Raw genomic sequence first — 13300 nt, forward strand, 5'->3', positions numbered from 1 at the left:
GCACTGACGTATTAAAGGACTGACTTGAGCCCGCGGGCTAGTGAGCGTAATACGCCGTTTTCTCTGTTGTCAGCGTCTTTGCTGTGTGGCTCTGCATGCACTGCAATGAATGTGGCTGTGACGTATTGGACAGACCCAACACCAATCTACGACTCCACTGACGGCTAATAGCTACTAGCCTCCAGTACCAGGTCAAATTGCAGTAGAGCTGGCCAATTCACATTTGGTTTACTCCATGCGGCGCATTTGGCACAACGCTTGCATTTATTTCCAGTTGTAGGGATAGCGTGATGGCTAACTGCACACTGTAGTGGAAGAAATAGGGCAAAATTTGATAACTAAATACAATTACGACAGATAGATGACATGACAACACTCAGTACTTATATCTTGGGAGAGGGCCGACTCACGCCATTAAGTATACACTCAAGCCCATTTGTGTCATTGGGCTAGTTTTTAGCGCTGCAACAAAAATCGAGACAACTGAGGTGATAAAAGGGTTTGAGCGTTGTCCGTTTTTGCACGTTTTCTCCACTTCAAATATATTCATGTATTTAGTAATGTTTGAATGAAAATTACAGCATATTTTACGCAAAAACCGACATCATCCATACAGCCATTCAAAACTGGAGCCTAGAACTGACTTTGGTTGAGAGGCAGGGTGCACCCTGGAGTGCTCACCAGCTAATCGCAGGGCACATGTTAAACCAACGACATTTCACACTTAATTAAGGACAACTCAGAGGTATCAACTGTACATGCAAGTTTTGGGGATGTGGGTGAAATGAGCAAAAGCAGAGAAAATCCCCGCAAGCTCAGGGAAACTCCACCCAGAAAGTGCAACATTCAAGACCGGTCCTGATTTTGACACCACAGTTTGAATGTCTGAGTCTTTTCTCAATTGGGAGCATCGCCTACAGCTGGTACTGGAACCAAGTTGGAACCAGAGATGGATTAACTGCAGAAAACATAATCTGCACTGTATTGTACTTATTTATATAAAATATATTCCTACTATAAGGATCATGCTATCAGGAAACCCCAAAAATGGTCGTTAACATCGGGTGATCCATTAATACAGAGAGAGCAAGCTTTTTGGAACAATTTGGATTGGTCAATATTTTTTTTTTGACCCACAAGGGAACAAAACAACTGTATAAATCAGTGAAAAAATATCAACTTGACCAAATTTGGACATTCCATCTGACAGTGATGAGATTTCCCTTTACCTAAATTGGATGAGCGGAGGAGCAGAGAAAAATGGAGGGATAAAAGCGGCAAAGTAAATTTATTTATATGGATAAAATGACTTAAAAACCAAGAAAAAAAATCCTTGTCAACATAAAACTGAAAAAAAAAAAATCAAAAAGTGCATACAATGCGAGAATGATTATTTTAAATTGGAAAAGCTCTAAAATCCATGAGAAATGAACATTTTAAGCTGCACTTAAAAACATTGCCGGTTAGAAGATTTTTGAATCAGAGAACCTTGTAGAACGTCTTCCCAGAAGAGTGAACAATTTATTCCTACCAAATGGGAGCAACTCCAAAATGTTAAATTTTCACTTCGTGTGGATAAACAAATGAATGGAATGAACTTCAGCTCTCAACAGTTAACATAAAACACATTGGCAAGGATAATATTTAAATCCTTTTTTTTTTTAATTGCAAATCAGAAAAACAACCCCAAAATGGCTGAATACATGGACAGTTTTAATAGAAATACTAATACTAGCAACAACACATTTGCTGTGTTTCTAGTGTTGGTCACATGCATGGCATTACTGCACGCTGTAGGTCAGCTTCCTGTCTCGCAGGTCAAAGGTGACCAACAGCGAGCGAGGGTCCTTTTTGTTTTTGCGCACTGTGATCTTTCCTTGAAGCTCCTCACCTGCAAAGCAGAGAATAAATATAAGTGGATTCAATACATTTTCAAGTGGACATTTAGCAATAAAGGGGAAAAGGTAATTGTTTTGGAAAATACTACTAAAAAAAAAGTTCCCATGAAAAGTAGAAATGCATGGCCGTAAACAATAAAAAAACGGACATTTGTTTCCCTCATGAATACATATATTCTCTTGTCTGAAAATCAAGCATTAGTGTTCAGTAAAACATTATAGTTGAAAATTAATTTATTCTTTTTGCATTAAAATACAATTTAGATTAAAGAACCTCTAAATAAGTGTATTAACCACCATGTAAACATTACATAATTTTGATCATGAACAATGATTGTTAATTTAAGTTACCCACAGAATATTTACGTTGCGTGGCTATTTCAAATTTGCTCGCAAAATGAAACATGTACAGTGAAGAAAATAAGTATTTGAACACCCTGGTATATTGCTAGTTCTCCCACTTGGGAATCATGGAGGGGGTCTGAAATTTTCATTGTAGGTGCATGTCCACTCTGAGAGAGATCATCTAAAAAGAAAAATCCAAAATCACAATGTATGATTTTTTTTAATGATTCATTTGTGTGATACAGCTGCAAATAAGTATTTGAACACCTGTCTGACACTTAAAGACCTGTTAGTCCACCTTTAAAAGTCCACCTCCACTCCTGAATCAGATGCACCTGTGTGAGGTCGTTAGCTGCATAAAGACACCTGTCCATGCCATACAATCAGTAAGACTCAAACTTTTAACATGGCCAAGACCAAAGAGCGGTCCAAAGACACCAGAGACAAAATTGTACAACTCCACACGGCTGGAAAGGGTACAGAGAAATTGCCAAGCAGCTTGGTGATAAAAGGTCCACTGTTGGAGCAATCATTAGAAAATGGAAGAAGCTAAACATGACGGTCAATCTCAATCGGAATGGAGCCCCATGCAAGATACTGTATCACCTCGTGGATTCTCAATGATCCTTAGAAAGGTGAGGAATCAGCCCAGGACTACACGACAGGACTTGGTCATCGACCTGAAAAGAGCTGGGACCACCGTTTACAAGGTGACTGTTGGCAATACACTAAGACGTTATGCTTTGAAATCATGCACGGCACGGAAGGTTCCCCTGCTTAAACCAGCACATGTCAAGGCCTGTCTATTTGGATGATACAGAGGAGTCATGGGAAAAGGTTTTGTGGTCAGATGAGACTAAAATTGAACTTTTTGCTCATAACTGTGTTTGGAGGAAGACAAAAGATGAGTTCCATCCCAAGAACAGCATCCCTACTTTGAGCATGGGGGTGGTAGCATCATGCTTTGGGAGTTTTTTTTTTGCACAAGGGACCGACGACTGCACTGTATTAAGGAGAGGAATGACTGCGGCCATGTATTGTGAGATTTCGTGGAATAACCTTTCGCTCAGTCAGAGCATTCAAGATGGGTCGTGACTGGGTATTTCAACATGACAATGACCCGAAGCACACAGCCAGGAAGCAAAACAAAGTTCTGGCATGGCCTAGCCAGTCTCCAGACCTGAACCCAATACAAAATTATTGGAGGGAGCTAATACTCCGTGTTTCTCAGTGACAGCCCAGAAACCTGTCTGATCTAGAGAAGATCTGTGTGGAGGAGTGGTTCAAAATCCCTCCTGCAGTGTGAGCAAATCAGGTGAACAATTACAGTAAACGTTTGACCTCTGTAATTGCAAACAAAGGCTACTGTACCAAATATTAACATTGGTTTTCTCAGGTGTTCAAATACTTATTTGCAGCTGTATGACACAAAGAAATAATGAAAAAACATCTGCATGCACACGACACACACACCAAACCCTCGACTCGCAAATGTCAAGAGGCAAAATGAAATTACTCTGCAGGGTCAACACAAAAATTTGAACTATTGCTGATAATAAGAAATGTTAACCGCCCTGCAGCAATGCTGAGCTCAGACATCTGCAGTAGGAGCACAAATGCACTGGAGCACATAGGAATGATGATCTCCATGTAAAGCAAATGTGCTCGAATAAATGTTAATGAGCACCCGTGCATTGTGCCTATATTGTGCATGATTGCAGGGACTCCTCTTGCGACGCTACACGCTTTTTGTCGCTGGAGGTTACGAGAGGATCCAGGGAGGAAAAAAAAATGCTGAGCGTGGCGGTTTCTCCTGTATTCGCCATTATTTCTGTCACGTCTCTCGTTGCCATAACAACGCTTCTGTTCACAGAATTTGCTGCTGGCGCCGCACTCTGGGTCTGTTGCTCCACTGCAGTGAGCTCCGGGAGCTGTGAGAGTTTAGATCGCTTCAAAAAGGAAATAAATAAATAAAAGGTACCTTTACTGCAGATGGGTGTTACTGATTTGGGAAGTATTTAGGAAAGGCGCAAAGGAAGAACATAAGACCAATGGGCAGACGGATAATTATTTATGCTATGGACACCCTCTGGTTTCAGTTTATTTGAAAGAGAGTTTCTCTGAGAAGGGTTGCGTCAGGAAGGGCATCCGGCGTAAAAATTGTGCCAAACATATGTGCGTTCATCTGAGATGACACGCTGTGGCGACCACGAAAGGGACAAGCTGAAAGAAAGAAAGAAAGAAAGAACGGTAACGTGCGCCCCCAAACTGAGCTCTCTGAGCTCCTCAGGGAGCTTGCATTTTACGATCGTTAGCGTAGCATGTTTGTTCCTACTGCACTAACGATCAGAAACGACTGCTTGTGAGTTTGTTTTAACTTAAACTAAGACAAAAAATGTCGACAACGGCTAGTTGTGCAGCTGCTTTTAAAAGAAATGTCATCTCTCGGGCCTATGACGTCGCAAACCCAGAAGTAGCGCAGCAGTCCAAAACAATTTATTTGTTTATTTACAATTTATTGAGGCGATAGGGTTCAGGTGGGTAACAAAACAACCTGAGCTCAAACTACGTAATACGAGCGTCAAGGGCACATTAAAAAAAAAATTAAAAAAAAAAAAAAAAAAAAAAACGGGGGAGCGCACACTTTTTTAAAAATGTGCCCATTACGCTCGTTTCTACGTAGTTTGAGCTCACGTTTTTTTGATAGCCACCTGACAGATAGAGAGAGATGTTACTGATTGTAGCCGAATGGAGAGGGATAGACTGCGCTGCGCTACCCAAACTCTTGGGATTCAAAAAATGTTTCCTCACAAATGCCATGGATGGCAAAGAGGATGCGGTGGGAGCAAGATGGGATGTTCATGATGCAATGCAAGAGGCACCAGAACTGTACCAAGTCATCAATGATGAGCTTGAAAGTGATGCACCAAAGGTCGCTACAAAGGATATTTTTCACATTGGAGATGAATCAGATGCTTCTTTTGAAGTCTTGGTGAAGGATGTGAAATGAAGAGGATAAACTGCACTATGCACAGACGTTTTATGCACAAATAATGCAAAATGAAAAAAATAATAATGCAAAAAAAGAAAATAAACAGTGCTAAATAGTTTATTTAAGACTGTAATACGTGTTAACAGTATTAACAAAATGTTGTGCCGTTATTGAGCATTTATTTTTGTTGGTTGAGAGATTCTGTTCTGACAATTACAGGGACCAGGACAAGCGTGTCCTGTGGCCTGTTCTGAGATTATATTACTGCGACATAAGCACATGCACATTATTATTAATGATAGTTGTACAGACAGTTTTTTGAAAAACAATACAAGTACAAACCTAACAAAATATAAATGATCATTCCTAATATTCTGAGCATATGGGTAGCGGCAAATTGGTAGTGTGCATTGTACAATGGTAGAAGGGTTTTCCTGATTTATTTAGGTCAACTTTGGGGGTGCGCATTATACTTTTTAGTATGTTTTTAATAAAAAAAAAAAAAAAAGTCAGCCGGAACGGACCCATCCGTTTTTTTCACCACATCATGATGTTGTCGTGTATGGATTTTTGTATGTCCCACCATGAAAATCGTCTCAAGGCATTCGTTTTGGAGAAGAAGCAGGAAGTTAATTTTTTTTCCCAGAGGCCCACACTGGCGGTTTCGTCTGTTTATACCCGTTTACCGACATGAAAGTAGCTGATTTGTCCTGCGTGTTAGCCAAAATGCCAGCTCGTTGTATTGCTGGATATTGCTCAAACACTTGGGAGGATGGATTCACTCTTCGCACGTTTCCAAAACACCTGGTTCGTCGTGAAAAATGGATTGCACAGGTGCAAAGGACGAGAGCTCCGTGGGTTGGCAGATGACAGGTAGTCGTGTATAGCGCTACTAAAAAAATAATAGTTTGGGGGGACAACGTAATGCTCTCAGAAGTAACAAAAGAGCCACGTTATAACTTAAAGTACGTAAATCAGCGGGTGCTAAATGTGCCGACGCGCGCAGCCGCAGGCAACGTTGTCCATTGTTGCTCATGGCTGCGGGCTGCGTACGCCCCCGCGCAGGTGGATCGAGCGGGAAGGTGGTTTGGCCGTGTGGAGTTTGGCTGCGTGCGGGAGGAGAAAGGAGCTCCCCCCGTCATGTATGATTTTTTTTAATGATTTGTGTGTTACAGCTGGAAAAAAGTATTTGAACACCTGAGAAAAACAATGTTAATATTTGGTTCAGTAGCCTTTGTTTGCAATTCCACACAAATCTTCTCTAGATCAGACAGGTTTCTGGGGCTGTCGCTGAGAAACACGAAGTTTCAGCTCCCTCCAAAGATTTTCTATTGGGTTTCGGTCTGGAGACTGGCTAGGCCATGCCAGAACCTTGATATGCTTCTTACGGAGCCACTCCTTGGTTTTCCTGGCTGCGTGCTTCAGGTCATTGTCATATAGAAATACCCAGCCACGACCCATCTTCAATGCTCTGACTGAGGGAAAGCGGTTGTTCCCTAAAATCTCACAATACATGGCCGCAGTCATTCCTCTCCTTAATACAGTGCAGTTGTCCTGTCCCATGTGCAGAAAAAAAAAAAACCAAAGCATGACGCTACTACCCCCATGCTTCACAGTAGGGATGGTGTTCTTGGGATGGAACTCATCATACTTACTTAGTCTTACTTCAAAAATGGTTAGTGGAATTGTGACCACAAAACTTTCTCCCATGACTCACCTGTATCATTTAAATGGTCATTGGCAAACTTAAAATGGGCCTAGACATATACTGGTTTAAGCAGGGGAACCTTCCATGCCATGCATGATTTCAAACCATGACGTCTTAGTGTATTTGTCATGATCCTGCCGCTCCAGCACGAGCTGTGCGGGTGGCTGCGCGGGTGCGCTGATTGGGGCGCACACCTGCGTCTCATGCGGGCTGATTAGTCTGTGTATTTATATCACCCCGATGACGATTGGTCCCCGCCAGTTCCTTGATCTTCATGTCCCGTTCGTGTGCTCCGGTATCCCGGATCGAACCTGTGTGGACCGACCTTCGCCCGTTCTCCGACCACCCTTGTAAGCCTGACTCCTTTGATACTTCTGCCTGCTTTGATTGTTCCCCTGTGTACCGACTCCTGCCTGGCCGCTCACCTGCTCTCTTCGCCCGACGTCCCAACTACCGCTGCTGCACCGGACTGCCTGCTCGAACCCCGACCTCGGCATATAATAAACGTTTCTCCTTGAACTACCTGGCATCGTCCGAGTCCTGCATTTGGGTCCTACTCTCGTTCCGATGGGACGTGACAGTATTAACCAACAGTCCCCTTGGAAATGGTGGTTCCAGCTCTTTTCAAGTTGATGACCAAGTCCTGTCGCGTAGTCCTGGGCTGATTCCTCACCTTTCTAAGGATCATTGAGACCTCACGAGGTGATATCTTAGATGGGGCTCCACTCCGATTGATATTGACTGTCATGTTTAGCTTCTTCCATTTTCTAATGACTGCTTCAACAGAGGATCTTTTTTCACTAAGCTGCTTGGTAATTTCTCCATAACCCTTTCCAGCCGTGTGGACTTGTACAATTTTGTCTCTGGTGTCTTTAGACAGCTCTTTGGTCTTGGCCATGTTACAACTTTGAGTCTTACTGATTGTATGGGGTGGACAGGTGTCTTTATACAGCTAACGACCTCATACTGGTGCATCTGATTCAGGATTATTCATGAAGTGGAGGTGGACTTTTAAAAGCGGACTAACAGGTCTTTGAGGGTCAGAATTCTAGCTAATAGACAGGTGTTCAAATACCTATTACCAGCTGTATCACATAAATAAATCATTTAAAAAAAAATCATACATTGTGATTTCTGGATTTTTCTTTTTAGATTATCTCTCTCACAGTGGACATGCACCTACGATGAAAATTTCAGACCCCTCCATGATTTCTAAGTGGGAGAACTTGCAATATAGCAGGGTGCTCAAATGATTATTTTCTTCACTGTATAACAGATTACAATGGAAATGGCCAAAATGTGGATTGTATCAAATAAAAGCACCTGCTGGAAAAAGGACATGTGTGTATGTATGTATGCATGTATGTATTCATGCATTCATCTATTTATTTATTTGCTGTTTTATTCTGCGCACAAAGTTACAAAAGTTCTAGGCAATGAAATATATTTAAGTGTCAGCTCAGGCATCCTCATACTATGTCTTCCTTCTCAGTGTAGATCATGGTCATCTGCATTTGAAAGCAGCTTGTATGATTTGAAGAGAAGTCGAGAGTTGACCAACTGCTGTAGAATAGCTCAAGGCCCAGCACAGTTCCAAAAAGAAGGGGGAGTGAAGGACCTGGTGGGGCATGAAAGTGGTCCACCTGCATTGTGTAAAACCTGACAAGGACAGGGATGGAGTTCAAATTCCATAAGTGACCCAATACAGTTTAATAGTCCACTGCCTTCTTACTAACACAGACAAAACAACACTCGTTCTCTGGTTAACACAATGTAGGTAAAACCATGAAAAAAGGACCCTCCTCTCCAATAGCTGAGCCACACAAACACACCAGAGCATGACAAATGATTTGCTGTTTAATTTATTACGCTGCCAGCCAAGAGGATTTGCAGGGATGTTTTGTTCCAGCCTGCTGCGTGCGTGCTCTCTCTTGCACTGGCACCTCCCACAGAAACTCAGCCGGAGAGTTAATTACTGTTGCACTCACACCAACGCATCAAAACAGATTCGCTTTCTGCCGTGATAAATCACCACCGACAGTCGGCACAGACCAGTAGAATGTTTACGCCTGGCCCTGACTATAGCCAATCAGAACTGAAGGCCATCTCAGCCAAAACACACAGGAGGTCACAATTATATGAGTTTACGTGAAGTCTGAGCGTAGGACACCTTGCTTAATTTCAAGGTTATTCCAGGGAGTTCCCTAATTGCTAGAAGATAGTTTAGTATAGTTTAGTAAAGACTCATGCAAGTCCTCTTTTGAATTTGAGTGCTAAGAAAGGAGCTCTGTGTGTGTGTGTGCCTGTGTGTGCGTGTGTTATAAGGGTTTACCATACACCCTATCAAGCAATCAAAGAATGCTGTTAAAAACTCAATTTCTGGTTTACGACCCCTGGAGGAGGTTGACGACCGTCTGTGTGGCGAGGTGGAGAACATCAATAACCTGTCTCTCTCTCCCTTGCTCACCTACGACTGGGCTAATTGTCTTTCTTCTTTATGCACTCATGCAGCGGCCACTTTTTTAGGCACACCTGCACAATCTAATGTGATTGACTAGAAAAGCTGAATTAAAAATACCTCTTTCATAAAATAAACTGCTCAGTTTTGATTGACAATATCTGAATTGTATTCATTTCACAAACATGTAGTCTTGCAGTTTTAGTGTGCAGTGGTGTAAAACTGTGCTAGTGCACTCCATGAGATTTCCAGCAAACTCATTTTGCTTCAGAAAAAGGAAATTATTGGTGCACTGCAACTCTACAACACTACAAATTACAACCAAAAATTACAAGCAAATGCAGCGTACTGGATACATATCTTGCATTGGTTAGCATTAGACTGTGCAAGTAAACCTAATGTTGTGGCTCATAAATATATACATGCCTATTGTAAAAAAAAAAAAAAAAAAAAAAAAGAGAAAATTGCAGTATCAATGTCTTCAGAGAGGCAGGTCAGCACTGTTTTCTTGCAAAAAGCCACATCATACACACTGGAACACATAAAGGGTGTGATTACTGATTTCTTTCCACAAATTTTTCACTAGCCGGGTGGGCGGGTGTTCTACCGTTGTCCGTTCTGTTTCAAACGGGATAAATGTACAATAAGTGCTGCAAGAAGCTGGTTAGTGTTGCACGCAGCTCCTGAAATATAACATTGGAGCCACAAGAAACTCTTCAAAGAGACGCATGCGGCAACCGAGCCACGGGTTGGCCAGGAGTATGAGGATGTATTTTTTTAATAGAATTTGTAAACAGATGGGGAATCCCTCAGTAACTGTTTTGAATTTCTGTCGCCAAGGAGGTGGCAGAGTGAGGTTTGGGTTGGTGTAAGCTTCTCAAGTGCATGGAAATTAAAATATGGACTTTCTAACCATTCCCTGCCACGGTACAAAACGAAGTGTGGCATCCACAATGAACTGTTTCTCATGCAAAACAACAACCCATCCTATACTGCAAAAGATATCAACGAATCTTTGACTCCTAAGAATATAAAAGGAGAAATTAGTGTGTGACCACTACCATCCCCAGAGCACAATCCCAGTGAGAACCTTTGGAGCTTTAAATCTTTAAAGCACCGTCGAGGCAGCAAAATGTAGCTCCAAAAAGAAACCTGAGGAGACAATCCCGGGATCCTCAAATGAGATCCAGGGAGAATCCATTGTTTGGTTTGGATTTAGAATGGCTGAGCTGTTGAGGTGCAATCGAAGGGGCACTCCTGTATCAACATCTGTAAAGAATTTGATGTAATGTTGTACAGTGAACACTTGCGGTGATCTGCCGCAACCCCCACCTGGGGCACACACACGCGCACACGTACTTGAATCAAATTGATAAAGTGGTCCCGGTTCGGTACACAGTAAATTACAATTTGACAATTTCTATCATTTTATATCAACCTCTAACAATGAGGAGGTATGCTCAGCTACTGTGCCTACTGTGACTGAGCACAGAACCACTATTCTGCTCCTCTCGCTCACCAAGGAAGGGATGCGTTCAAAAATTCTCCCTGACGCCCTAATTCTATTCTCTGGAGTGTAGCAGAGCAGCACTGCAGGATATTTTGGAATGCACTTCATTTAAATCTGGTGTTTGGAACTACTTTGGTTTTAGTGTTAAGTGTGTCCCAGATGGCAAGTGTATCATAGACAAAAGTAAAACGGTATGTTGCAAGTGTCACACAATGCTTAACTATGAAGGTGGAAATACATCCCACATGAAATCACATTTATGCTGACATCACCACAATGAACGAATGAATATGATTTTTTGTCGATCAGCACCATAGATCACTTGTAAAACAATCAAAAATATATACACATGATAACAAATACCTTAGCAAAAAGGTTTACATCTGCAGTGTATAGTCTCTAATTGCTGCACCCTAGGATTCGTTCTTTTACAATCAGAGATTTAATTAAATCAATATAATACGTAGTTGTATACTGCACACCCAAACATACAACCTACATGTATAGAGCTCATGCACCTAGGTCATCAAATCATGTCACTGGCCAGAGGTTCTGATCAAACAAACCCTTCTTCAATGCTAAGTCGCTTGGAGACGACGCAAAAATACATCTTATAGCACAATCCCCAGAGTTTTGTCCAATACCGTTAAACATTTAGAAGGTGATAATAAACGAAGGTACGTGGAAAAATGAGAGTCACTTGGCATAGAGGACCCATATTTAATGTCGAAGTCGCTGTTTTCGCTGATAACAAATTGGACTATTAACTTGCTTCCGCTTGTCTTGGACAACTGGATCTACACATGGATCTTGTGTGTAAGTCGTCGAGATTTACACGGAAGAGTTTGAAAGCGTAGAAAAGTCTTGACAAATACAAATACTTCGTTGCTGGATCTCTTCTCAATCAAGAATAAATCCCACATAGTGATGGACCCACTCAGATTTTTTCAGTACAAATACCAATATTTAAATAAATGACCCCAGGTTTTACACAAATTCACATTCATCAACAATGATTGAAAAAAAAAAAAAGACAGTGAGTTACCTCCTCCATATGCAAAGCATGTTGCGGCCACACGTTAAACTTTGGTAAACTTCTCCATGACAGATGTTTTTTTTTTTTTTAAATATGCATTCTTCTCAAATGAGTCCAATGCATATTTAAAAAAGAAAATAAGGCGCTGGGAAAGGCTTCAGCCCGCGTATACGGAAGCGAGCTGCGGCCACACGAACTTCAGTAAACCTCTGTGTGACTGACGGTTTATTTTCTTTGAAACGTTTCAAAGTTTGAACTACTGTGGATGTATTGAAGATGAAGAAGTCCACTTTGGCTCAAACAATGATGCATGGTACGATCGGACTTCTTTCTTTGGGAGTTGCTCTGGGGTCCTTTATAAGGATTCACATTAGCAGTCTCCTCAATTTATCAATTTTTCTCCTGCGGCCACATCAGGGAATTTTGGCTACATTCCTGTGGATCTTAAACAGGACTTCATGCAACAGTGCTTAAATGGTTCAAGTAATATAAATAAAATGAAATGAGGGAGTTTTTCATAACCATTGCAAGTTTTTGTGGACGTGTGGTGACCCTCAAGGGCCAGTTCTTGGACCTCTTTTGTTCAGCCTGTATTTGCTACCCATGGGTCGAATTCTTCAGAATGTTGATGTTGACTATCATATAGATGACACACATAATGTTCTCTCTGAGCTGCGCAACTGCGCACTTGTCGCACACTCTCAGCCCAAAGGAAAACAGATCCAGCGCAGTTAACTATTTTTCACACCGGCCACACACTCTACTTCCTAAATTACCTGACACCGCCCCCCTCTATTTTAAAGGGGTACACTCATAAATACAAACACCAGGGTATGTGAATAATAGAACAAAAAGTGGTGAAACTGGATGACATTTTTTCTTTTTTGAGTAAAAAAGATCTGGTCTGAAGCCAAAGTAGAAAGTACAGGATGAGATGCTGTATAATGTTAAAATTCCACCTTGGCACAGCCTGATTGAAGATGAAACCACAGACGATACAGTGCACAAAAAGCAAATTCTATATTTTAAATATAAGAGGCAACATAACATTAACCCTAAAACTGTTTGGGAGCATTATTCGGCTTTCAACATGCATTGCTAAAGATATTCTGCAGGCAAAAATTCAATTTTAAACCAAGAAAAAGAGGCGGGGATACCGTTGTTGGTTAAAAAAATAATGAAAAAGTTGGAAGTCACATTTCAAATTTGTAGTTAATAGTTGACTTGGCATGTATTTGTATTGTCATGTATTTTTTTTTGTTTGTTGACATTTTCAGTGTAAGTTTGCAAAAACACAAAATTGTTCTTAAAAATGTTCTGATGGGAATGTAATCTGAACCTTTTAATGAGCCA

General features: G+C 41.3%; 1 protein-coding gene across 1 annotated transcript in view; it reads right to left on the reverse strand.

Moving 5' to 3' along the window:
- Positions 1-1643: 1643 nt before the first annotated feature.
- Positions 1644-13300, reverse strand: part of prmt3 (protein arginine methyltransferase 3) — a 75940-nt gene continuing 64283 nt past the window's right edge. The window contains exon 16 of the mRNA XM_061813896.1: positions 1644-1891. Coding sequence (XP_061669880.1) covers positions 1782-1891 — 110 coding nt within the window. The 3' untranslated portion in view covers positions 1644-1781. The remainder of the gene's footprint in view (positions 1892-13300) is intronic.

Source organism: Syngnathoides biaculeatus, chromosome 3 (genome assembly GCF_019802595.1).
Source record: "Syngnathoides biaculeatus isolate LvHL_M chromosome 3, ASM1980259v1, whole genome shotgun sequence".
Lineage (NCBI taxonomy): Eukaryota > Metazoa > Chordata > Actinopteri > Syngnathiformes > Syngnathidae > Syngnathoides > Syngnathoides biaculeatus.